Source organism: Argopecten irradians, chromosome 14 (assembly GCF_041381155.1).
Source record: "Argopecten irradians isolate NY chromosome 14, Ai_NY, whole genome shotgun sequence".
NCBI classification, from domain to species: Eukaryota; Metazoa; Mollusca; class Bivalvia; order Pectinida; family Pectinidae; genus Argopecten; species Argopecten irradians.
This window is the reverse complement of record NC_091147.1, coordinates 35885209-35911369: the sequence shown is the minus strand read 5'-3', so window position 1 is coordinate 35911369 and position 26161 is coordinate 35885209. Positions and strand designations below refer to the sequence as shown.

The 26161-nt window shown below is 37.3% G+C and overlaps 1 protein-coding gene across 2 annotated transcripts in view; it reads left to right on the top strand.

Moving 5' to 3' along the window:
• The first annotated feature begins 9707 nt into the window (after positions 1-9707).
• The window catches only part of LOC138308352 (uncharacterized), a 31335-nt gene continuing 14881 nt past the window's right edge, over positions 9708-26161 (top strand). Inside the window, exons 1-3 of one of the 2 annotated variants that reach the window (XM_069249345.1) lie at positions 9708-9755; positions 23262-23376; positions 25879-25925. In XM_069249345.1, the coding sequence (XP_069105446.1) occupies positions 23262-23376; positions 25879-25925 (162 nt within the window). In that variant the 5' untranslated portion in view covers positions 9708-9755. Of the gene's footprint in view, positions 9756-18828; positions 19971-23261; positions 23377-25878; positions 25926-26161 lie in introns of those variants that run through there. The other variant, XM_069249344.1, reaches the window with a different exon arrangement.

Here is a 26161-nt window from a genome sequence, read left to right as displayed (position 1 = left end):
GTAAATTTATTTACCTTTCCATTTTTATGTATTATGCGGATTTAATTTGAATAAGGACTTTACATTGATTCCCATAGCCTTTACCACAAAACTAAATCGCAACTTTTATCTATGGAAAAATTTTGATTTATTGTTTGAAATAAGTCGGCTTCTTTATTTTTAAACTTATATCAAGACATGCCATGTCACACCATGATTTGGCTTTTCATTACTGAATGTCCTACAGATCAATTTTCATGTATACATAATGCAAACTATATCTAGAATCGACTACTTTTATTAATAACCGATGATTAATTAAATGGACGAGGGGGGGGGGGGGGGGGGGTAGAGTATGTGTGCACTGAAATAATATGACAGGAATGCCTTTTTGTTGTAAAAATTATTTCTTTTCTCGTAATAAATTAAAATTTGATTAAAACACAAAAAATAGCTTCATCACCGTTTGGTTCGTTGGTTAGACATACGTGTATTACCACTCTTGATCGGCAAGTTACAAGATGGTAGTTGTACAATGTAGGTCGGTTTTTATTTCGCTAGGATATCTGGCTTCCTCTCATTTTATTAATCCTGGCTGTTAAAACCGCATTATCCGTATCTTTCAGGACCCGTAAAACCAACAATAACAAAATATAATGTAATATCCCTAGTTAATTTGGATCTTTTGTATCATATGTACCTTAATTTTCTTTTGTTGATTTACGGATATTCAAGATAAGGGTTGCACAGTTTTAATGACACATAAAAAAAAGATAAAAGTTACATATAAGAGATTTGTGACAGCGATGAGTAAGCAACATATTTGTCTGTCGGAATTTATATATATAGATAAAACATGAACACGGTTATAAATCAATCAATCTAAATACACCTGTATTTGCAGGTGCTACATGATTTGTACAGCTAATTATAAGCAGTTTGATTAGCATTCAATATCTGAATGTAAAAATGTCATACATCGTCAAATTTAATGTGATATACATTTACACAAATGTAGTAAAATTTGACCGAATGGTATTCATGTAGTGATACTGTGATAGTGACCTTTTGTTAAATATAAAATGAAATATAAAAAAAATGAAAAACTAATTTTGATTTTTTTCCCCGATAGAATTTTTTGACATCAGAGAACCGGTTTTATATGTAATGGCAAATCCGAGCTCTGTACATGTTATTTTTTAAATAAACAGATCATTGAGACGGATAAAGTATGTCCGCGAGGTAGACTTAGGAAGTAATCTAATTTCAACCATTTCAAATCCGAGATGAATTAGTCCATTATAAAGGTAATCGGTCGCTGTCCTGTACTCCCGAGGTCACGAGCGACAACTCGTGCATCAACATGTGATACGCACAAATGGTATAATGAAGTTTCAAGATCACTATTGCAAATGTTAAGCTATTTTTTTATAAATATATATAAGGATTATACAACAACTTACATCCACATGAAATGGATCGAACAGAATCGTAAATCTTGACTCGATATATTAGGTTGATAACTATAACGAGTTTAGAAATGTGCAATATTTAACAAGTGTAAAATAATTAAGATAACTTGTTCCGATTTATTTCATGATATTGTAATCTGAATCCATAATAGACTATCTATGTTAGTTTTGCAGATGGTTATTTTTATTTTATTTTTATTTATTTATTTTTTTTTTTTTTATTATTTTTTTTTTTTTCGTAAACGGGAGCAACGCATGACGCAGCTCTATGAAAATGTACGTCTTGACAGACAAGTTCGTTTCTCATATTTCGAAGGGTAATGCAACTTAAACAGATTCGAACCGGGCATCACTATCGCCACCAAAAAAATGTTGTTAATGAGGGAAGGGAAGCAACCCTTACTTTGAAACGGTAATGTAAAAATAATCCATGCCTGTTAGAGTTACTTCCCCTTACTCGGAAACTAAGATATAATATCAAAAAAACAATCAGACACATCATTTCTTGTGTCAAACACATCATTGACACATTTAACTGTCGAGTTATTTTTTTTGTGAAATAGCAGAGATTTAGATAGTATCAATCGGATATCTGGAAAAGCGTCATATTACCTGTATGTATATTTCTGTTGTTTTTTTTCCATTGATATCACGAAATAATTAAAGGCTAACAAGAATAAGTATTATCTACGTATACCCAGAAAGTTAAGTGGGCTAAGCGGAACCTTAATCATTTTCTTGGAAAAAATATGGAAATTAAACACTGATACGATAATATTGCTTAACAATTTCAAATATCAAAATTGAAACCACGATCCGCGGGGAATTTTCCTCATAATAATACAAAACACGCATTCTTTGTAGTAAAATGTTACAAGACAAGTCACGTGCTTATACCCCATTCACCACATTGGTCGAAATATGGAATTGCATGATGGGTAACTACTGATTGTGTTTTTACTTCCAAACGTAGTGAATTCTCTGACTTGGTATTAAGTATGTATAATTTGGCCTTTTGACGAAGATTCTATTTTCTCTGTGTTACATTTATCTGTTCTGAAGCCTAAAGCAGGAAATATCAATTTGGAATTTTTCGAATTTAGCCGGGAGTAGCCGATCTTTGCTGATCCTAGATTAGACGGTTAGAAATTTAAACGGTAAAATTCGCATTATATCATTTATCTCTAAAACGTGGAAATGACAGTAAAATGACTGATTTCAGTCCATTATTTATATTAAAACAGTGCATTTGTGCAAGTCAAAACGATATGCATGCAATATTAATAACAGTTTGTAGATCACTAGTTACCCATAATCCAATTCTATATTTCGGCGAATGACATGAATGAGGTATAAGCACGTGACTTGTTTTTACTACGTTTTACTACAAAAATAGATACAGACATCCAATGCAGTGGTTTCCGACTTTGGCGGTAAATCAACGTCCAGGGAGGATTTATAGCCCAAAGGTTGAATCTGGCCATCGTGACCGTAATAAAAATTCGTTATGCTTGTATAAAATGTGTAGCTAACAAGTTAAATTTAAACTGGTTTCCCAATATGTATTATGTACCTGGTTTCCCCCCCCCCCCCCCCCCCCCATTTTTTCAAAGTTACACCCGAATATTTATATGACTATCCGTAAAGTCTAAGTTCTAACATTTCATCTATTTCATTCTATTCGATATAAAAAGTACGTCGGTTTTATCAGGGTTAAAAGTGACCAACCAGGTTTTGGCCCACGTATTAAGAGCTTCAAGATCTCTATCTAGGATAGTTTGAATTTCAAAATAGGAAAATGAGGAACATTGGAGAGAGGTATAATCAGCGAACAGACGAGATGCAGAATAAAAAATATCGGCTATATCGTTAATGTAGATCAAAAATAAAAGAGGTCCTAAGATAGAACCTTGCGGAACACCGGCATCAATAGAGCTTAATTTTGAGACGGATTCATTTATACAAACCATTTGCTGCCTTTGATTTAAGAAGTCCTTTAACCAAACGATCACTTTACCACCATATAACTTTAATTTTACTAAGAGACCTTTATGCCAGACACGGTCAATGTCTTTAGAAATATAACAAAATACAATACACGTATGTTTTTCTTCAAGCGATAAACAAATATTATGATACATTTCTATTAATTAATATACAGTGGAGTGACCTGGCAAAAAAACCGACTGGTATATATAAAACAAGGAGTTATCGTGAAAACAGATAAAGATATGCTTAAAAATTACACGTTCAAAAACTTTACCCACAGTTTATAATAAAGAAAATGGACGATAGTTTAGTTTAAACATATTTTATTGACATAAAATGACAAAAGGAGGACTCATTACGTTTTTCCAACTTATATGTGACTTCTCCTGAAATATAGAAAATATAAACATACATAAATGAATAGTAACGTGATTACATGGAACAAAATAGTATGAATTCACATAAAACACCAAGAACTAAGAGAGAGGGAGAAAGATTGGGTTAAGAAATTGATTTGCACTCTTAGTATTCGTGTGGTACCATTATAATATATAAAACAAGCGATGAAAAATAGAAAAAAAAATTCTTGACAACTTGTGATGATATAAGAAATAAGTAAGAGAGGGAAAGAGAGAGAGAGGGGGGGGGGGTGACAGGGGCGGGGGGAGAGAGAGAGAGAGTCGATCAATCGAATCTACCCGTTCTTACCAGGAATTGCTGTACAACTTTTGCAATTTTCATGTTATTGATGATTGAAATGTTAAGATCACCTTTGCATAGAATATCAACGTTAATGGCGCCTTCGTACCATGATAACTCAGTGTTGAGAAGTGCTCGATGATTGGCATACAGAGGGCAAACAATAAAGAAGTGATAGCTATCCTCACAGGGATGTCACACTGACAATATGCAGAATCGGTAAGATTTGCTCTAAAAAGGTCATAATTTCGGGAACTTGCTCGGTTTCTTAGACGACAATGGAGGATATTAAATTTTCTTGGTCCATATGTTGCAAAAGAAAAAATAAAGTTTGCATTTGTTTTCATGGATTTCATAATATTGAGTTTAAAAGAATTTATGTTTTTTTTAGTTAAAGAAGTAAGCTTACAAGAGATATCATTAATGTATATCAGGAAAAACAAGTGTCCGAGTACAGAACCTTGAGGAACACCAGCAAGTATTGTTTTAAAAGAAGATAATGATTGTTTTACAAAAACGCTTGTTTTCTGTTACACAAGTAGTCACTTATCCATCGAAGAAGTTGTCCTGATATACCCTAATTTTTCAGCTTATGTATGAGACCCTTATGCCATACCCTGTCGAAAGCCTTCGAAAAATCACAAAATATTAAAATGGAATGTTCGTACTTTTCTAAGGAGATTATTGAGTGGTAGATTTCAATAAGCTGATGTGAGGTAGAATGCATGGGTAAAAATCCTGCCTGGTATTTATAGATTAAGTCATTATCAATCATGAAATTGTAGATGTATTTATACACTACACGCTCAAATAATTTACCTATACAGCTAAGAAGAGATATTTGTCTGTAATTAGACATAATGCTGGTAAGAGCTAAAAAATATTTAAAAGTTCACATTTACTGTCGTTATCATATATCATTTCGTTAGTGGTACAGTCCAATAAAGGGGATATCTCTGTGTTCTTCCGTCCTTTAAGTATATTTCTAATGGACGATAGTTTGATGGAGAGTGCTTATCACCCTTTCAAATAATGGCATAACTTTTGCTAGTTTCCATGACCTTGGGTATACACCAGTAGTTAGTGTGACATATTAAATAATATTTTAAGTGGTTCACAAATAGTGTTACAAACATTTTTTAACATATGGTGACTGACTTCATCATGACCCGAGGCCTTGCCGAGTTTCAAAGTTTTTAAGACATCTTTAAATTTCACTATGATTTAATCTAACAGCATTAAGAGTTGTATTGGTTTTCAGTGCTACATCGTGATCGGGGAGATGGGTAGTACTATCATCAATACGGGTTATACTACAAAAATAATAATTTAACAAATTAGATTTATCTTCATCGCTATTTACTAAATTGTCACTTGTTGGATCAATAAGGGTAGGGATAGTCTGTGAAGTACCACTAGATTTCATAAGTCTTTTAATCAATCTCCAATACACCTTGGGGTCAGAACAAAAATAAGTATCGATGATGCCATGCACATTTTCATAAAAACTTTGACGACTATATTTTTTCATCCTGTTAACCTTATTACGTTGTGTTTTGAATTTTTGTAAAATATGAAAATATGAGATATATATTTATATAAATATTGGAAGAAAAAAAAACAAGACAAAAGTGTATAAGTCAAAAACTCGAACAAATATACAACTGAAAGATATATACAGTGAATACACATATATAAAAGTTATACATGCACACACACACAAACACACCCTCTCACAGACCCTTACCAATCTTAAAATTGGAGGGAAATATAAGAAGGAGTTAGAACAATTTAGGATGGAAAGGAGTTTTTTGTAATTTTTATATATATATAAATTTCCATATACACATTATTAACATGCCGTGCCGAAGACCGCATTCCATACCCATGACCGTCCCATGACCACCACAAATAGGACAGTTCATAGGTCAATGTGGCCATTTGACGGACATACATAACGAATGCAACCCACCTCTATCTCTATCACCTACCTCTTTCTATTCAAGTTACAATTGTGCAAGCCTTCATAATTTTTTCCAACATATCTCTCTTCAGTAAAGTGATACATTTGAAATACAATGTATTTGAAATAGTTCATATATATATAAACTGATTTACCCACTTTAACTTTATCACATACTGCGTCTTTATCTTTCACACACACACATATGACACTTGCACACTCATTTTTATACAAAGCCGAATCAGAGGCTGAGAAAATATATATATTTATATATAAAAAGATATTTTGTTATAAATATCAGTATGCATAGCCTCACGAACGATAATCGTAAGTGACTCGAAAGGTTAGTACAGTATGCATAAAAAATATTGCTAAATACCACAGGGACCTGGCACGATTTTTTTAAACTAACAGTATACATATATATATATATTATAGTATCAAGGGTATGAACTCGGCGATCTTCGTACTTTGTAGAAACTCCATTTAAACATCGTGTAGCTCACTTACTTTAACCGTCACCGCCATGTTCATTTGTTCTTCGGAACGCTTTTCGAGTTTACACATAAGCACAACATAACATAATTTGCATAATGTAGTCACGATATGTAAAAGTCGAGAAGCGTTCCGAGAGAAAAATGAACAATGGCGGTGACGGTTAAAGTAAGTGAGCAAACATGATGTTTAAATGGAAGTTTCTACAAAGTACGGGATGACACCTCCAAAGGAGATTGTAGATGAACACAGTAAACTACTGTTTACCACCACAAGCGTAGATTTTGTAAGGTTTTGGTTTTTGAGGTACCCAATTAGAGCCGAGGCGACAATTCGACCGGACAGGGAAAGGATGTCTACCTGGCATATTTTTCGTAAATTTCCCTAGATTCATCAAGCCATAACTTCGTCAATACTTGGCCACTCATTTTGTTCCAAAGCACTCAATGGAAAGATAAATTATTTATCTTTAAGGACCCATTTATTAAAAGAATCACGGTTTTGAAAAAATAGGTCCGTTTTTCCTCGACCGAACGAGTTCATCGGTACCCTTGATACTCGATAATATATACATATGTATACTATTGGTTAAAAATTTTCGTGCCAGGTCCCTGTGCTAAATACGGTGTAAACACTAGAAACGGAGCTTCACGGGCGATAATCAGTGAGTAACATCGAAAGGTAAGTACGCTATGCATAAACTCTAGAACTGGAGCTTCACGGGCGATAATCAGTGAGTTATAATTACTCGAAAGGTAAGACTAGAACTGTAGCTTCACGGGCGATAATCAGTAAGTAACACGAAAGTGCGAAGGTGTAAAATATGAATATTACAGTGTAACACTAGTAGTAGAGCGTCACGGGCGATAATCAGTAATATACACGAAATGGTAGCAGTTTACATATATACACACAGCGTAACACTTTTACTCGAACGTCACGTCTTGGAAAAATGATGCAACCGGATCCATGCATAAGAAAAATTATCGATTAGGAATTATGCTAAATCATCTCAATCACACGTTAGCTATGATATTCTTAAATTTGTCCGGTATACAGTTTGTAATAAAGATTTTTGTTGTTTGTTTAATTGCATAAAGATGGTACCAGCAATACAAATACAATTGAATAAGACATATTAATACATATCAATTGGTTAAGTAACAAAGGGTTTTAAAAAAAAAAAAAAAAAAAAAAAACATTATCGAATTAACTAACAATGTCCATTTGTATAGGTGCGAAAACGTAGCCGGTGACTATATACACTTGCAATATCAGATAGGTTATGGATTTGGATTTTTTGGGAGACCGAGTCCTTTTTCGCAAAAATTCGTCCGTCCTTGGTCCTGAAAGATGGGTTTTTATGCCGTAATTTATTTAGTGGTTTAACGATTGTCTGCCGTTTCTAGTCAGGGCTTCAACTATAAAAGTTCCATGTGAATTGCCCCTGAGTCTGCTATTGGCCTCAAATACTCGTCGTCTATCGTAATATCTTACGAAACGCACGATGGTGTTTACTTTGGTTTTTTTATTTGACCAAAGATGTGACATCTCGAGGTCGCGTTGGTGGGAACTTTAACGTCAAGCGAACGTTCACAAATATCGAGGACCGCGCTGAGGGCATCAAAGTTCCTGTGGTACTGGCACATTAAGGAACTTAAGACATGTCCGTCTTGAGTATTGTTCCTGCTCCTCCAGTAAATGTTCATGCTCATCTTTTGATTTTTCAAGTTGATCAATTTTTACCTTTCGTGCTTCAATGGTTGATTCTTGCGATAAGACCTTTTGAGCTAGATCACTCTCATTAGATGCAAGCTGATGTTTCGATAATGCTTGTTCAATAAGGTCACCATCATTAGATAAAGCGGACACATGCTGTTCAATAACTGTGTTTATCTCGTGAAGAAGTGTTTTTGTAGGACTGCTGCCACCAAGTCAGCTACAGGCTGGACTAACTGTTGAGTGAGATGGTTGATGAAGAGAGGAGATGAAAGGATTTGGTATATAGTCTGTTATAGTAGACGACACTCCGAATTATATATTTATCTGCTTTAGGTTTCAGAACAGATATATATAACACAAAGAAATTAGATCTCCGTCAATAGGCCAAACTGTACAATAAATACCAGGTCAGAGTGTTCACTATGTTTGGAAGTAAAAACAAAATCATTAGTTACCCATCATACAATTCTATATTTCGGCGATGACATGACTGAGGTATAAGCACGTGGTTTATTTTTACTATGTTTTACTACAAAGAACGCGTGTTTTGTACCATTATGGGGGAAATCCCCAGCGGATCGTGGTTTCATTTCCAACATTTGAAATTGCTAAGCAACATTATCACATTGTTTAATTTCCATATTCTTTCAAACCAAATAGTTAAGCTTCCGCGTAACGGTTAGCCCACTTAGATTTATGGGACGCTTGTTTCTTTTACTATTGCTTCAACAGGCAAATTCTTGTAACAACATGGATCAAGCGTTCTTGCTACATGACTATCCTGGACACACACATGGAAATATAAGAAATAACACAATCTTTCAAATTCAATCCAACACACTGACAGCTTCAGTTTGCGGCCGCCATTGTTTTACCCACTATAAAAAAATCCCATCAGCGTGAATGCGATGCTTTGATATCAGCTCATTATATAATCAAGCGGTTCAAACGCTTTTATGATCCGAAAAAAAACACAATCTCCATCCGGCAGAAACTCGGTGCTCTTTGATTGGAAGCGTTCAAGTGATAGACCACTTTCAATATAATCAGCTGGCTAAAAACAGAATATCTGTTACAGAAATGAAATATGCATTTCCTTCTCAAATAGGGGTTTGGGGACAAGGACAGAGCGTGAATATATGAATAAAAAAATAAACAGAAAATTCGACTCCATTTTTACTGAAACATCTGGCTGCGCCCTTTAAGGCCTTGCCTTCAGTCATATTATAAGAACCTTATTACAACCAACAGATAGCAAAAAATATAAACATATGCTTGTGACGATTTTTAGCCATTCCCATAGACACGAATCTCGAAACATGTTGTCAGGTCTAATAAGACGTCAAGTCCCTGTGCTCAGTTACGGCCATTTAGAGTTACTCCCCCTTATTACGTTGTTTCCTTTGAGGTGTAAATAACATAGCAGCATTATCAAGGTAAGTATACTTGATACAGAATAGTGTAAAACAACAGGGGTTTGGTGTAGAGACATTTCGTCAAATATGATATGTTTAAATAGATAGTTACAGTCAGTAACCGCATTCAGTCATTCGACAGAAGCGTTCGACAGTGAGAAAAACGATGACCGATATGCCGCTAAATAGCTGGTCACTCTTAATAGCGACAAGAAACGACAGCACCTTAAATACGCAGAAAAGTTAGTGACAACACAAGATACGTTCTTCAGTACATTAAAATAAATATTTCTACCTAGTTTTTATGAAGATTGATGCAAAAATGAAGTAATTAGACTAGAGCGATTTGAATATTCTGAAATCGGCCACTGGTCAACGATAGATCATGTGACAGTGGTGTTCTAGTTCTACCGTGGATTGTGCAAGTTGGGCGTGGCAAGGCTTGTGTGTGAAAGATTAATTATATTTGTATTTTGATAGTCCAGTCTTGAAGGAGGAGAGGGTAGCACTTGTTGCTAATTCGAGAGGGAGAGAATTCCAGTTGGATATGGTGCGTGGAAAAAAAGATTCTTTATGTGTGGAGGTTTTACAGGAGAGAGTTTGGAAAAAGAGTGGATGAGAGTGTCTGGACAGCGATTGAGTGGTTTTATTAAGATTGATGCAAAAATGAAGCAGTTAGAGCGATTTGAATATTCTGAAATCGGCCACTGGTCAATGATAGATCAAGTGACAGAGGTGTGCTGTGATGGTATAACGACAACACATCGTAACATCGAAAATGATTTATTAACCTAACGACAACAGAAGATATGGTATTTGTCACACTATAATGTATCTATGTGCAAAATTTCATTAAGTTTGGGTTAAAAATGAAGACATTATAACTGTTTGAAAGTTTAAAATCCATACGTTTTTTTCATTGTACTGAATAACATATCCTGTGTTGTCACTAACTTTTTCTCGTATTTTAGGCGATGTCGTTTGTTGTCGTTTCTTGTCACTTGTTTTCGTTTGTTGTTGTTATTAAGGGAGATCCCTAAATATAGCTTCACTGAGCTTCAGGCTTAACGTCGGGGGGAAATCAACAAAAGTTTCCCATCAACATCTAGGGCCTTGTAGCAAATTAATATCTTCATATACATACATTGTCCATGTAGGCTACTGTTCATCTAGTAATATTTTGTAAGCACATGCCACTAATAATTTACAATTCTTGCAACTTTTCTTGTCAAATGTCAGAAAACATACGAGAAGGTACCAGGTACTCTACTGTAGCTACTGTTGTAGCGGACCGGTAAAAATATCACATTCTAGGCTAACTGACTTTTTCAGTCAGAAGATGATATATTTTCTGCTACAATAGCTATGGTTATACTTTTACCATTTTTTATGATTTTAGAACCTTAGACTGTTTCAACTGACGTTTCGCTTAACTATTAATCCCCAGGAAGCTCATGTCATATGAATTATAAAACAAAAACACCTAGATATTATACAATTATGGCCCTCTGTGGATGGATACTTCTAGAATTGTCTCCCTGGCTTCGCCCTCGAGAAAAAAGCTCTTTCCAGGGGGACAATTCTAGAAGTATCCCGACACATAGGGACATAATCATTTTATCATACCGAACAAAATTAAAAGAAAAAAATCTCTGTTAAAAGAACCCATGAAGATGCGTTGCCATTGTTGGTTGACGTTGCAGCTGACGTCACATGCGGAGCTTCCAAGTGGTTGTTCCCCTGGGGTTATTTCCCTCGGGGTTGTTTTCCTGTGGTTATTTTCCTGTGGTTATTTCCTTCGCCTTTCAATTCCGGGGAAACATTTTACTTATTCAATGTCATGTGATCAAGTTTAATCCAATCAGAACATTATAAATGAAAGCGAGGTATAATAATAGGCCTAATATCTTTGTAAATATTGGCCCAGCTAATAGAGTCAGTTTTAATATCAATGTTTCACTGATATGGGGGGAAAAAAGCAAAGAGGGGTAGTCTACAGTAGTCAGAACAAGAATGATACTTGACGTACATGAATTTTTGTGGAAATTTGGTGTTTTTGGCTTCCATATAGCCATATTCTGGGCATTAAGGTAACCAGCAATGTATATCTATCTACAGACATGCATGGAACCCAGAGCTTAATGAGTAGCTCTGTTACTGTGGCAATTACATAACAGAACCAGTCAGGTAGCTACATAGATTAATAATATATATGGATCAATATTCCACTTGTTGACTTATTGGCTAATTGATAAGCCAGACTGAACCATCATCGATTTAATCTCTCAATGTTGACGTCTGGAAATTATTGGGTGTTGTTTTGTGTAAATCCATGCATGGATACCCTTCGGAGAAAGTAAAATATATGTCAAAACCTTGGACTAAACCTCTGTCAGACATACATACCATATTCGACCCAATAAGCTCCCATGTCCCTATTCTGTCTTTGCATATTATAGAGTTATCTCCCTTGTGGGTGGGTATAGATTGTTACGTCATTGTCTTGCGAGCCCAAATAACGTCGTTTTCTCTGAAACGTATGACGTTATGCTTGCAAACATATGACGTCACAATCAATACCTACACGCAAGGGCAGATAACTCTAAAATATGCAAATTCAGAAGAAGCACCCTTCCCATTTTTGAGGCCTCTATCAAATTGTATCAATCTGATTAAAATACAGATCCCCATTATACACTACCATAACGTAGTGTAACGTAGTGTATAATGGGGATCTGTATTTTAATCAGATTGAAATTGCATGGACATTGGTACAAAATTATCAAAATTGTATATGCTTGCATTTATTTCGTCTTATTCAGCACCTTTTCATTTTTTCAATTTGTTTAAACACCCCGGGCATTTTTTACGTCAAATATGGTATGTATATACATGTATGTGTGTTATGAGAGTTTGATATTACACCCTATAATGTATCAATCATAATTGTCCCTTTCAACTTACAATTAATTATTTAATTTGAATGTCTTTAAAGAAAAAAAAATAACTTGAGGATTTTATGTATCTGGTTTTTTACAACCTTTAAAAATGAAGGGTGTTTCCAGTTAGGGATTTAAAAAAAAAAAAAAATTTTTTTTTTTTTTTATATTTTTACTCTTCATCACAGTTTCTTGCAGTGATAAACTGAAACAGACTTTATTCAACCTTTGATTATAAAAACCATGGATTTGATTCCCAGGGGATTATTGGTGTCTCAAATTTACAGAATTTGTACCAAAATTTCTGATTTTGTGCATAACCAAACAAAAATTTAGGTTGTTATTTGTTTGCTTGAGGGCAAAATTGATAGAAAGTTTTCAAGTAGGCACTGACTTTATAGGGTCGGTCAGTTACTGGAAAGACAAAGATATTTTTGTATGGCCTAATCAAACATAATATAAAAGATATTGCCAAACTCCATGACATTATTAAGTATTCTAATTGATACTGTTGAAATTCCAAATGGTATAGCAATACAATTATGCAGGTACTCTATGTACACTGTACCCACACCCGAGCAAGGGCGAGTGTTCGGCATACAAGATGTCGGACTACAATGTGGAATGATGAACAGTGTGGATAGAAGTTTGAAAATTTCACACACTTTTCCCCACAGCGGCATTCTCTAGCAGTAAAACCAAGTTAATGTTCCATTAGAACTGGTTTGTTTCACATATATGAGCAAATTTTAATGTACTCTTTAATAGACTGAATTGTGCCTTTAACTGAAGTTTGTCTTTTTAGTATGCTGAATTTTTCTGAATTTTAGTCAGTCTCTGTGTTTTGATCTTCAAATTAAATTTCCTGAATTTTTCTTAACTAGAAGTTTAAAATAAATACATTGTATAAACATTGAAGTAATATGTGCACCTTATGTTGTTTAAACCCTTCTTAGGACAAGTTTACAAACATCTTCGTGTCAGATAAGATTGAATGTCAAGTATTCTGATAAACTACAGTATATTAGATACCAGTTGTCTTCTGTTAAAGTGTGAGTGGAGGGTTCTTGATTAAGAGAGCTTGGACAGTAAATTGTACAATATTGACAGCTACACTCAAACATTAGCGATAAGGTTTTCTCCAAACATTCACGGATTTGTCACCAGTTTTAGCCGTGAGAGATTTCTCTGTCAACCCCTCCCTAGGGTATGACAGTTTGCAGTTATATAATTGTGCAAAACTATGACTTTATGCAGTCAATATTGATATGCAGTCGACAGAGCATATTCATGTTGCGGTGAAAATGCTTCATTTAAGGCTATTATCCCTATTTTTCTTTCATATATGGGAGAATATAAAGATTATCTACCTTTAAAAAGTATAACCCTCTGAGCAATTCATGAATGTCCATTACCCTCTGTAAGCCTCGAGTTGGATGTTCATGAAGGCACACCCTTTAGGTAGGAAAGAATTATATTAATCTCCTAATGCCTATGCCATTAAATTAATAAAAATATATATTTTAAAGGGACAATTCATTCGACGAGAACATTAAAATTTGTATATATATCGGAAAACCCCCAGTTCTAATGGAAATTAGATCAGTCGGTTTTACTGTGATATGTCAGAACATCCCATGGTGGTGAAATGCGTGTGAAATGTTCAAACTCACTCGCTGTCCGCCATTACACATTGTGGTCGAATATCTTGTATGCCGAACCCAGTCCCTTGCTCGTAGAGTAATGCTACTTTTGTCTAGAACAGCTCAAATCGCTATGACAGAAGTGTGTTTACCTTATTAGGTGAATTGTCTTGCCTAAAAAATCATTATATCACCTCCACAGTGCTTATGTAGTTCATTTGTTTAACGTGCGTGACTTTGGCTCGGATATTGGTACAGCGTACATATTGTACCTGCTTAATCGTATTGATCAACGATTTGTAATTACAACGGTATCAATTAAAATACTAAACAATGACGTGGAATTTGTCAATATCTTATGTTATATATTTCATAAGAAATGTAGAACAATACATTTATGCCATATTTTGCTTCTTGGTTATGTAAAAGAATTAGCGTGAGTGAATTGTCCCTTTAAGTTTTCAAATGAATAAAAGGACAGTATATAATTAAACAATTTATATGATAATTTAATTCAAGCAAGGAATGAAGGATTATTGTAAACATTCCATCTTTAAAAGGACTTGAACCTTAAAAAATAATTATTCTGTATATGTTTAGATATGATTTTCATATATTTTATTAATTGATGCTTTCAATACAATGATTGGCTTTAAAACATTGGGAAAATATTGCAGAATACTAACCCAAAACATTTAAAAATAGACCATCATATTCTATTTTTGGAACACAAAATGAAATCAAAAGAGAGGCTAATTATATAATGAACAACAAAGAATCCAGATATTTTTCACTGACACAGTCAGTCTTTTTCCATACCTTAGAAATGTTTTCAAAAAGATTTTTGCAAATTGACATATAAGTGCTGGGTATAAGCCATATTCATTTTTAGGTCATTTGACCCGAAAGGTCAGGATGACATATTGTCATCATTGGGCCTGCAGCATGCTTGGATGAAGGGCTATAAAGTTTGTTCAAATGAATGACCTTGACCTTCATTTAAGGTCACAGGGGTCAAATAGGCTAAAATTTAAATTCATGACTTCTTCTCAAGAACTGATAGGCCCAGGGCACTGTTATTGGGCCTGTAGCATGCTGGGATGATAAGGGCTACCGAGTTTGATCAAATGAATGACCTTGACCTTCTTTCAAGGTCACAGTGGTCAAAAAAGCTGAAATCTTTTAAAGGACTTCTGAAGAACCAGCCGGCCCAGGATACTCATATTGGACCTGCAGCATGCTGGGATGAAGGGCTATCAAGTTTGTTCAAATGAATGACCTTGACCTTCATTCAAGGTCACAGGGGTCAAATAGGCTAAAATATTAAAACAACTTCTTCTCAAGAAGCAGAAGGCTTAGTGCACAGAAATAGGGCCTGTAGCATGCTGGGATGATGGGCTACTGAGTTTGATCAAATGAATGACCTTGACCTTCATTCAAGGTCACAGGGGTCAAATAGGCTAAAATCTTTAAACAACTAATTGTGAATAACTTTGAGGCCTAGAGACCTGATATTGAGCCCTTGACATGCTGGGATGAAGGGCTATCAAGTTTGTTCAAAAGAATGACCTTGATCTTCATTCAAGGTCACAGGGGTCAAAAAAGCTAAAATCTTTTAAAGGACTTCTGAAGAACCAGACGGCCCAGGATACTCATATTGGACCTGCAGCATGCTGGGATGAAGGGCTATCAAGTTTGTTCAAATGAATGACCTTGACCTTCATTCAATGTCACAGGGGTCAAATAGGCTGAAATATTAAAACAACTTTTTCTCAAGAACCAGAAGGCTTAGTGCACAGAAATAGGACCAGTAGCATGCTGGGATGAAGGGCTACCAAGTTTGTTCAAATGAATAACCTTGAGCTTCATTCAAGGTCACAGGGGTCAAAATGGCTAAAATCTTTAAATGACTATGTTGTATTGCGCCAATAGTCAGATGACCGTTAAGGCCCACGGGCCTCTTGTTTCATACTCATTATAAAACATTCAGGTTTAGCATTTGATAGAATGATTTTAATGGAAAGTTAAAATGAAAGTTACCTTGTGAAGGGAGATTCATCGTCAAATGTAAAGTGAAAAGTTGCTCATATGGCAGCAATCCATCTGTATTTACCTCCCTTCTCAATCACGCACATCACTGACTCTTATACACTGTTTTTCTGCCATTTTTTATTGGAATTGGTTTGTATTTGCTGCATCAATGTTCGTATACTCCTTGTAACAAAGTTTGGGGGAGGAGTTATACTGGGGTAGAATCCGGTTGATTTTTATTAAAAAAAAATTCGGATCACAGAGCCCTGAGTGACATAATTTGAGGGGAGTTTAGTAAACTACCGTATTCGACCCAATAAGCCCATGTCCCAATAAGCGCCCCTCCCCCTTTTTGAGGCCTCGATTTCAATTGTCCACGCATAAACAAAGACCAAAACTATACAAAACTGTATAGATTATTTGCAGTAATTTCGTCTTGTTAGCACCTTTTCATTTTTCAATTTTTCAAACGCCCTGGGCGCTTATTAGGTCGAATACGGTATATAGGGTTCTGCAAGGTCCTCTATCAATGGTGCTATTCCTAAATTTGTGCAGTGGGGCTTATTAGTTGTCCACTCTGGCAACAGTTCTAGTTTCCACAGCTAGTTCATTAATTGTGAGAGGTCAAGAAAAGTTCAATGCTACTATCTTTATTTCATTAAGCCTACATAACTCCTGTCTGAACCAATGCAAAATATACAGAAAAATATGCATAGTCAAATATGACAATTCACACCTGCTAAATGTTTACAATTTAAATCCTATTTATTATTATTAATGGGCTATTGATATAATTAAACACTGTAAAACCCATTAAAAGCCTGAGGCCAATAAATCATGATTTAAATATTTATGATAATCAATTAAAGAACACCATTGAAGCTGATTGAACACATTAATATAGCAGTAAGGTTCCATTTTTTAAATACATTTAATATCGCTATGTATTTAACAGATGGTATAGATATAAACTACCGGGTAATGACATTCATACTTCAGTTACCCTGATATGATTTTTTTTAGGTATGGAGAAATTCCGTAAAGTTGGTTATTTTCGATGTGATGATATTTTCATTTACATGGCTATGATCGCGAAAATTTAATCTGCGGAACATTGAGAAATGCTTGAATGATATCTACCATTAAATCCATATCTCGAAAATCTTAAATACCCAACATATGATTTTTTAGTTTAGATCAAATCGCAAAAGTTTTGGTCTGCGAAAATAATAACGGGCTATACTTGTGACAAAACATTGTGTACATTGATTATTACAGATGCTCCACCGCCGACTGAACATAACTGACACTCATCATTTGAACAATAACTGATGTTTAATCGTATGTATATATGTCTAATTAACACAAAAATTAATATAAGATAGTTTATTTTGCTTTTGGTGCATGCACAATTAGTACTTTATTCTATATAGGACATAGTGCCAAAGAATTTGTTCATGACGCAATTAATTATTTTCAACATTTAAAGGCCCACTACCTTTCCGAAACGGCTTTTAATTTTTAAAATAGAAATGTAAAAACGAGATTGATAATTTTGTAGAGTCGCAAAAGTTATCAACTTACCGGTAATGCTACACTTATCATCACCTTCTGAACAATTTAATTTAAATGTTAAATGTTAATTTTCATAACGCGGGTCGTCTTATGTTTCCCGCCGTCGTCCTAAATGCCGCGCGGTAGTTGACTATCACTGCCCCAGAAGGCAAAACAGTGAAATGAAACTCAACTGTCATCATATATTACGCAGGAAAACTTGCATAAGCTTCATATTATAACCTCATCTTAGGCCATCGATATAAATTTTCTTATGTTATCTATGATTTTTAGAAACCTTTAAATTTTGCTCCGGAAAGGTAGTGGGCCTTTAAGTTCTCCCAACAGAGTGGGGAACTTATTGTGTATGCTCCGTTTCTTATTATTATACTTCTTGTTCATTTTTTGGTTCTTCTTTTTCCGCCGTGACTTTGTCTGATCTTTTTCTCAAAAACTATAAGTCGGTTTGCCATGAACTTTTGTGAATTAAGTTATTTCTGGTGACCTGCAGATGTTGACCGGTTTCATTTTTTACGACCAGAATCCAAGATGGCTGCCACAGCCTTTAATTGTTCAAAAATTTTAACTACTGGTCCGATTTGCCTGATTTGAATTGTGTATATACTTTCAAAAATCATTTTTCAGTCACAGAAGTAAAAATTTAATTATCATAGTATTTCAAGCACAAATTGTCTTACCAGTTCAGAAACTCCAATAATTCGATAAATACATAGTGTACATTCATGGTCTGTGTGATGCGGGAGTCTTGTTACTTTAGGCCTGAAATAAAATGATAAAACCACTGATTTGCTCATATGTATGTTTGCAACCTTGATTGCTTTAACATGTCTACAGACCTGCTTTGTAATACCAATACACACAATGACAATTACAAGCTCCAATTGTGAAGTGCTGTATTTGTTAAAGGTCTTGCATAAAAATATCTATATATAGTCCTTCAATGTAGTATTATGATATGTTCCAGAGCACACAATGACAATTAGAAGCTCCAATTGTGAAGTATTGTATTACATAAAAGCATTCCATAGCAGGATTGTAAGGGGTGGTGTGTAATACCTAGACACCAAGTTATTTGGTACAAAGTCCAAGGCCAAATATATATACCAATCACGAGGTATCAGGTATTACATGTAGCGGGTGTGGACTGGGTTGATCATCGGGGACCAGATAGTTCAATGGTAGAGTTTTCGGCTAGTGTTCGGAGTTGCCACGTTCAAATCCCGGTCTGGCGGCTACATTTTCTCCTCCCTGTTACACTACAATGACCAGCATTGTCGCACACTTCGCGTCTCACAAAATGGGAACGAAAGTTAATAATTTTACCCCACTAGTTCTGTATTTACCTTTTATTCTTATGAGTATTTCTCCATATTAGAGCCTTGACTAAAGTGTAAATCCATCGTTCTGTCAGAAGATTTTTTCATATAACAGAGCTAATATGATATTGACTTCTGGAACTGTTAGTATTGCACTATGAAACGGTTGGATTATCATCACACTATCAAGTTCAAACATTTGAAATTGTACAACATAGGTTTTTTGTATGGAAAGGTGATCGCAGTAGGTATACATTTAAACTTCAGTTAATTGCCATCAATTAAACCGTCCCGGTGTCCGGTATCTCACGTGACTTTGCGTTTTGTATTGTGTATTCTGCGACATTTGCTTACCACATTTAATAGGTACAGTGTGTTTGTGAGTATGAGGCGTTGCTGCATATACTACATACTACCTGACAATTGGACATATTATATAATTCATTCGGGCTTGTTAGCCGCTTATTCAATTTGTGTAGGACCGTAAGAACAGGGAATTTACATGATAGTTAAACTCCAGTATATCATATGAATGGTATTGAACATGTTTGATATTGAACAAACATTACATTTCTGGACATGGCATTGTATGGGCTATTCTGGATGTACAACTACTTGCATATAACTTAGAAAGAGTATATATATGATGAGTGATTGAATAAGTGTGATAAACTCAGGGCGTTCAACATGAGAAAATTACTTCATGATTTAAAGAACAACATCTACCAAAAAGTAAGTTGTAATTATAACTTGTGAACATTTTTCAATGACTTGCAGATGCTCCACCGCCGACAGAGCATCAACGATGTCCATTATTTGAACAATAAGTGATGTTTAATCATGTCTTATTAACACAAAAATACATATAAAATAATGTTATTTTGCTTTTGGTGCATGCACAATCAGTACTTCATTTCATATAGGGTATAATGCCACAGATTTTTGGGGGACGATATTAATTAGTTTTAGAATGCCATCATGTTTTCTGAACGACATATAATACCTTAAGTTCAAGAATCGAAGCACACATGAAAACTCTGTTTATTTATGTAAACAAAAACTCAAAATACTTGTGTAGTTGATACATGAGCAGTCAATATTTGATGAGAGAGTTTTTTTGTTTACCATACTCTGGCTTATCAGGGCTTCTCTCATCTCACACATCAATTAGTATTCATTTGGCATCCGTAACTGGGTTCTTACCCCCTCCACTGGGTACTCTTACCAACACCCCCCCCCCCCCCCCTGGGCACTATTACCCTCTCCCCTGGGTACTATTACCCTCTCCCCTGCGTACTCTTAACCCTCCCCTGGATATTCTTACCCCCTCCCCTCGGTACTCTTACCCCCCTCCCCTGGATATTCTTACCCCCTCCCCTGGGTACTCTTATCCCTCCCCAGGATATTCTTACCCCCCTGCCCTGGGTACAATTACCCCCTACCCTGGGTATTCTTAACCCCTCCCCTGGGTACTCTTATCCCTCCCCTGGATATTCTTACCCCCTACCCTGGGACTACTATTACTCCCTGCCTTGGGTACTCTTATCCCCTCCCCTGGGTTCTTACCCCCTCCCCTGGATACTCTAACCCCTTCCCCTGGATATTCTTACCCCTTCCCTGGGTACTATTACCCCCTGCCCTGGATTTTTCTTAACCCTTCCCCTGGATACTCTTACCCCCTCCCTGGGTACTCTTGTCCCCCTCCCCTGGATACTTTTACCCCTCCCCTGCTATTCTTACCCCCCCTCCCCTGGGTACTCTTACCCCCTCCCCTGGATACTCTTACCCCCCCTCTCCTGGGTACTCTTACCCCCTGCCCCGGATACTCTTACCAAACCCCAACTCCCCTGGGCCCTATTACCCTCTCCCCTGGGTACTATTACCCCCTCCCCTGGGTACTCTTAATCCTCCCCTGGATATTCTAACCCCCTCCCCTGGGTACTCTTACCTCCCTCCCCTGGATACTCTTACCCCTCCCCTGGATTATCTCACCCCCGCCCCTGGATACTCTAACCCCCCCCCCCCCCCCCCCCCCCGGATATTCTTACTCTCTCCCCTGGATATTCTTACCCCCTGCCCTGGGTACTCTTACCCCCCTGCCCTGGATACTCTTACCCTCCTCCCCTGGGTACTCTTACCCCCTCCCCTGGGTACTCTTACCCCCCTCCCCTTGATACTCTTACCCCTCCCCTGGATAATCTTACCCCCTCACCTGGATACTCTTAACCCCCCCTCCCTGGATATTCTTACTCTCTCCCCTGTATATTCTTACCCCCTGCCCTGGGTACTCTTACCCCCCTGCCCTGGATACTCTTACCCCTCTCCCCTGGATACTCTTATCCCTCCCCTGGATATTCTTACCCCCTCCCTGGGTACTATTACTCCCTGCCCTTGATACTCTTACCCCCCTTTCCTGGGTACTCTTACCCCCCTGCCCTGGATACTCTTACCCTCTCCCCTGGATACTCTTATCCCTCCCCCCTGGATATTCTTACCCCCTCCCTGGGTACTATTACTCCCTGCCCTTGATACTCTTACCCCCCTTTCCTGGGTACTCTTACCCCCCTGCACTGGATACTCTTACCCCCCTCCCCTGGGTACTCTTACCCCCCTGCACTGGATACTCTTACCCTTCCCCAGGATATTCTTACCTCCCTGCCCTGGATACTCTTACCCCCTCCCCTGGGTACTCTTACCCCCTGCACTGGATTCTCTTACCCCATCCCTGGATATTCATACCCCCTGCACTTGGTACTCTTACCCCCTCCCCTGGGTACTATTAACCCTTCCCCTGGTTACTATTACCCCCTTCCCTGGATACTCTTAACCCCCTGCCTTGGGTACTCTTACCCCCTCCCCTGGGTACTCTTACCCCCCTGTCCTGGATACTCTTACCCCCCTGCCCTGGGTTCTCTGATCCCCCTGCACTAGATACTCTTACGCCCCTGTCCTGGATACTCTTACCCCCCTGCCCTGGGTTCTCATATCCCTCTGCTCCAGGTACTCTTCCCCCCCCCCCCTGGATACTCTTATTCCCCTGCCCTGGATACTCTTACCCCCCCCCCTGCCCTGGGTTCTCATATCCCCCTGCCCCAGGTACTTTTACCCCCTCCCTTGGATACTCTTATCCCCCTGCCCTGGATACTCTTACCCCCTGCCCTGGGTACTCTTACCCCCCTGCCCTGGATACTCTTACCCTCCTGCCCTGGGTACTCTTACCCTCTCCCCTGGGTACTCTTACCCCTCTCCACTTGATATTCTTACCTCCCTGCCCTGGATACTCTTACCCCCTGCCCTGGGTACTCTTACCCCCCTGCCCTGGATACTCTTACCCCCCTGCCCTGGACACTCTTACCCCCCCTGCCCTGGGTACTCTTACCCCCTGCCCTGGGTACTCTTACCTCCCTACCCTGGGTACTTTTACCCCCTCCTCTGGATACTCTTACCCCCCTCCTCTGGGTACTGTTACCCCCCTCCCCTGGGTACTCTTACCCCCATGCCCTGGACACTCTTTCCCCCCTCCCCTGGGTTCTCTTAACCCCCCCCCCCCTGGATACTCTAGATCTTACTTCCCTACCCTGTGTGCTTTTACCTCCCGACCATGTGTATTCTTACCCCCCTGCCCTTGGTACTCTTACCTCCCTGCCCTGGGTACTCTTACCCCTCTGCCCTGGATACTCTTACCCCTTCCCCTGGGTTAACTCTGACCTCCTCTCTTGGGTACTTTTACCCTCTCCCTGGGTACTCTTACCTTGTACCCCTTCACCTGAGTACTCTTACCCTTTCCCCTACGTTATCATATACCCGTTTCCAAGGTACGAGACCATTTTCTTTGAGCCCTCCCTTGGGTACAATGTTACTCGGAATACAGACAGAACTGTCTGGGATCCAATCACGGAAACGTTACACAATAAATATATACACACATTTAGAATTTGGCTGAGTCTGGTGAAATCTTAATTCAGACAAATAAGTCAGGGGTCAAAGGTGTTCAGATAATCGAGAGTATACGTTCTGTTTCAGATGATTCGTTTGAAGATCACCAACCTCAAGGAATACCTAAAGTCTCGGAACTCCTACTTTTGGGTCCAGCTTGGTCCCTCTCTGGGATACTATGTTCTTCTATGGATGATTTTTTGTGAGTATCAAAATGTTTTTACATTTTTCTTTCATACTCTGACTGATTTTTAATGTTTAATTCACTCATGTAATATTGTATGCTTTATAAGTTCCCAGCTGGTGAAACCTGACAGAACTATATAATAGCGTTTGTCCCAGTCTCTCTATCTGTCTGTCTAACTGTCTGTCCTTCCCTGTCCTTTTCCAGAATGTCAAAGGTCAAAACTGGACAATGTAAGCAGAACTTGACAGTCATTTTAATATGTACGAACATTAGGAAAGACAATAAATACATTTAGACTGGTTTTCATTGCCCGACTATTCACTTTAAAGCCATACAGTCAATCAACGTGTACCATTATTCAATTTCTTTTGATCGAAGGACCAAGCTACTTTCTATTCTGCTGTCAAACAGACTTACAGAGCCTTCAGTTTTGCTATGAAATATCCCAGGGTTGGATATGACGACAGTGATAGTAACCCCTGCAATATGGATGAAGGTAACATCCTTGTTTCCCCATATTTGAAAATTGCATGCAAACGACATACTAGTTTTGAAAATAGAACCAATGGATATTCATTAATAATTCGTATACTGCAAAAATTCTTTTAATATTCCTTTTGATATCATGATAAATGAAGTAATGTCAGGATTTGAAGACGGCATGACATATTGGTCTTCACGGTCCTGAAATTTTGCAACATATTTTGACATGGTCTGTCGTCCGTTTGATGTCCATATATCTGTATTCGTTTAATCCCTACTAGTCATAGAGTTCTGCATGGATTGTCACCAAATTTGGCCAGAAACATCCTTATGGGAAGGGTAACAGAGTTTGTATAAATTTTGGCTCTGACCCCCGCAAGGTGCAGGAGGGGTGGGGCCCAATAGGGGATATAGAGCCAAATCCTTTAAATCACTACTAGTCATATAGTTCTGTCCTGAAACATCCTTGGGGAAAGGGAATTAAGTTTGTAAAATATATTGGCTCGGATACACCCTCCTCTACCACGGATAAAAATTGGTAAAATGTATGGTCAATTTTTTGTGCTCCCTTGGGCGGAAGGGGCAGACAACCAGGGAATTTGGAAGTAAATCTTTAAAATCATTGAGTACATAAAACTAGGTGATTGATACTGACCCTCTAGGCCTCTTGTTGTATTTCTTCAAATGATGTGAAGCTGATTATCCAACTTTATGAAATTTAATATTGAAACTAGCTAGCTTACCTATACAAAAATGGAACTTGTTTTCTCTCTACAAGTAAAGCTTAACCTATTATCTAATTTATTCTACCCAATCAGTGCCTAGGATGGTTTAAAAAAATTGAAGCAAATAAGAGGATGCAGGGCTTTTTTAAGCCTGATTTGGGGCCAAATTTCGGCCCCATTCCCCATGGCAAATCCTCTTAATTTTTCCCAATTCAAAGCCTTTAATTTCCCAAAATCAAAGTTTATTGAAGACTATCCAAGAACATTGGATGAACTAAGTTGGCTAAGGCTTTAAATATTTGTGAATTGGCTTCATAAACTACACTAGAAAATAATAGTTCTTATTTGTTATGCTTTATTTCATATTTCATAATTTTCCCCGAAACTTGGTTTTGTCGCACATTTTCCAAAATTAAAAGCCACGGGCCCCATTCCCAATTGAGTGAGAAAAAGCTCTGGGTTGCTTAATAGAAACAAATTTGAACTAGCCTTTCATGAAATTATTCTACAAAGAAAGCCATTTCAATTTACAAAGGAAGTCAGTAAGATAACCAACACACTGAGTTTTCATATTCAGTCTGCATTTAATTCAAAGTAAGTGAATTGAAACCCAAAAAAAGGGTTGGGGTGCTTATAGGAGGGAAGGGGCTCTTATAGGGTCGAATACAGTATATAATGGCATCAGTTGTGCCTGGGGATATGGACAACTGATTAAAATACAGATCCTTATTATCACTACGTTTGATATGAGGATCTGACAATATCCCATTAGGGGTCACGTCAGGATGACCTTTGGAAATGGCCAATCAAATTGGCACTGCCAGAATCTTGACAGGGGACGAACTAGTTTGAAAAAGCTGTCCGAATTATTTTCGTGTACGTAGTCATCTCGCCCAAAATGCACAACAATGCTAAATGTATATGCTAATACTGGGACGAAATGGCGTTAACAATTCACTTAGAAATGTGTAGAAAATGTATTTGATCTGGAGTACAACATGGTAAAAGGTCATCCGAACGTGACCCCATATCGGATATTGTCAGATCCTATATTGAACGGAGTGGTTATAAGGATCTGTATTTCAATCAGATTGGGATATGAACTTTATTTCAACATAATACCCATGTTATATAGCCAATCAGAAGTCAGAATTTTGTCATGTGATGTACTAATACATGGTAAGATTGTTAATAAAGATTAGTAGAACTAATTTTACATTGATGTTGTCAGCCTCAGGCTTTTGAAAAAAAATGTTATCTGTAGGTTTTTTGTTAAACTTAGGATTTGATATATATATTTCTGTTGCAGTTCAAATTCAGTGGTACATCCCTAACAGCTGGGACCCAACACCAAAGGTAAACTCTAATACAAACACTACTTACTCCATACTGTATAAACCAGCTACTCCCTTTCATGTGCGATTTATTTTTGTAAATTCTGAAAAGTTTATTTCCAGGAATTACCATCTACATGTACATTCTATTTGACATTGATAGGAATTTCCATTCACTTCTTCAATTTGCGAATTTTAATCTTTGTGAACTTAATTTGAAATGAAAATCATGAGGGATGGGCTCTGCATCTAGTGTAT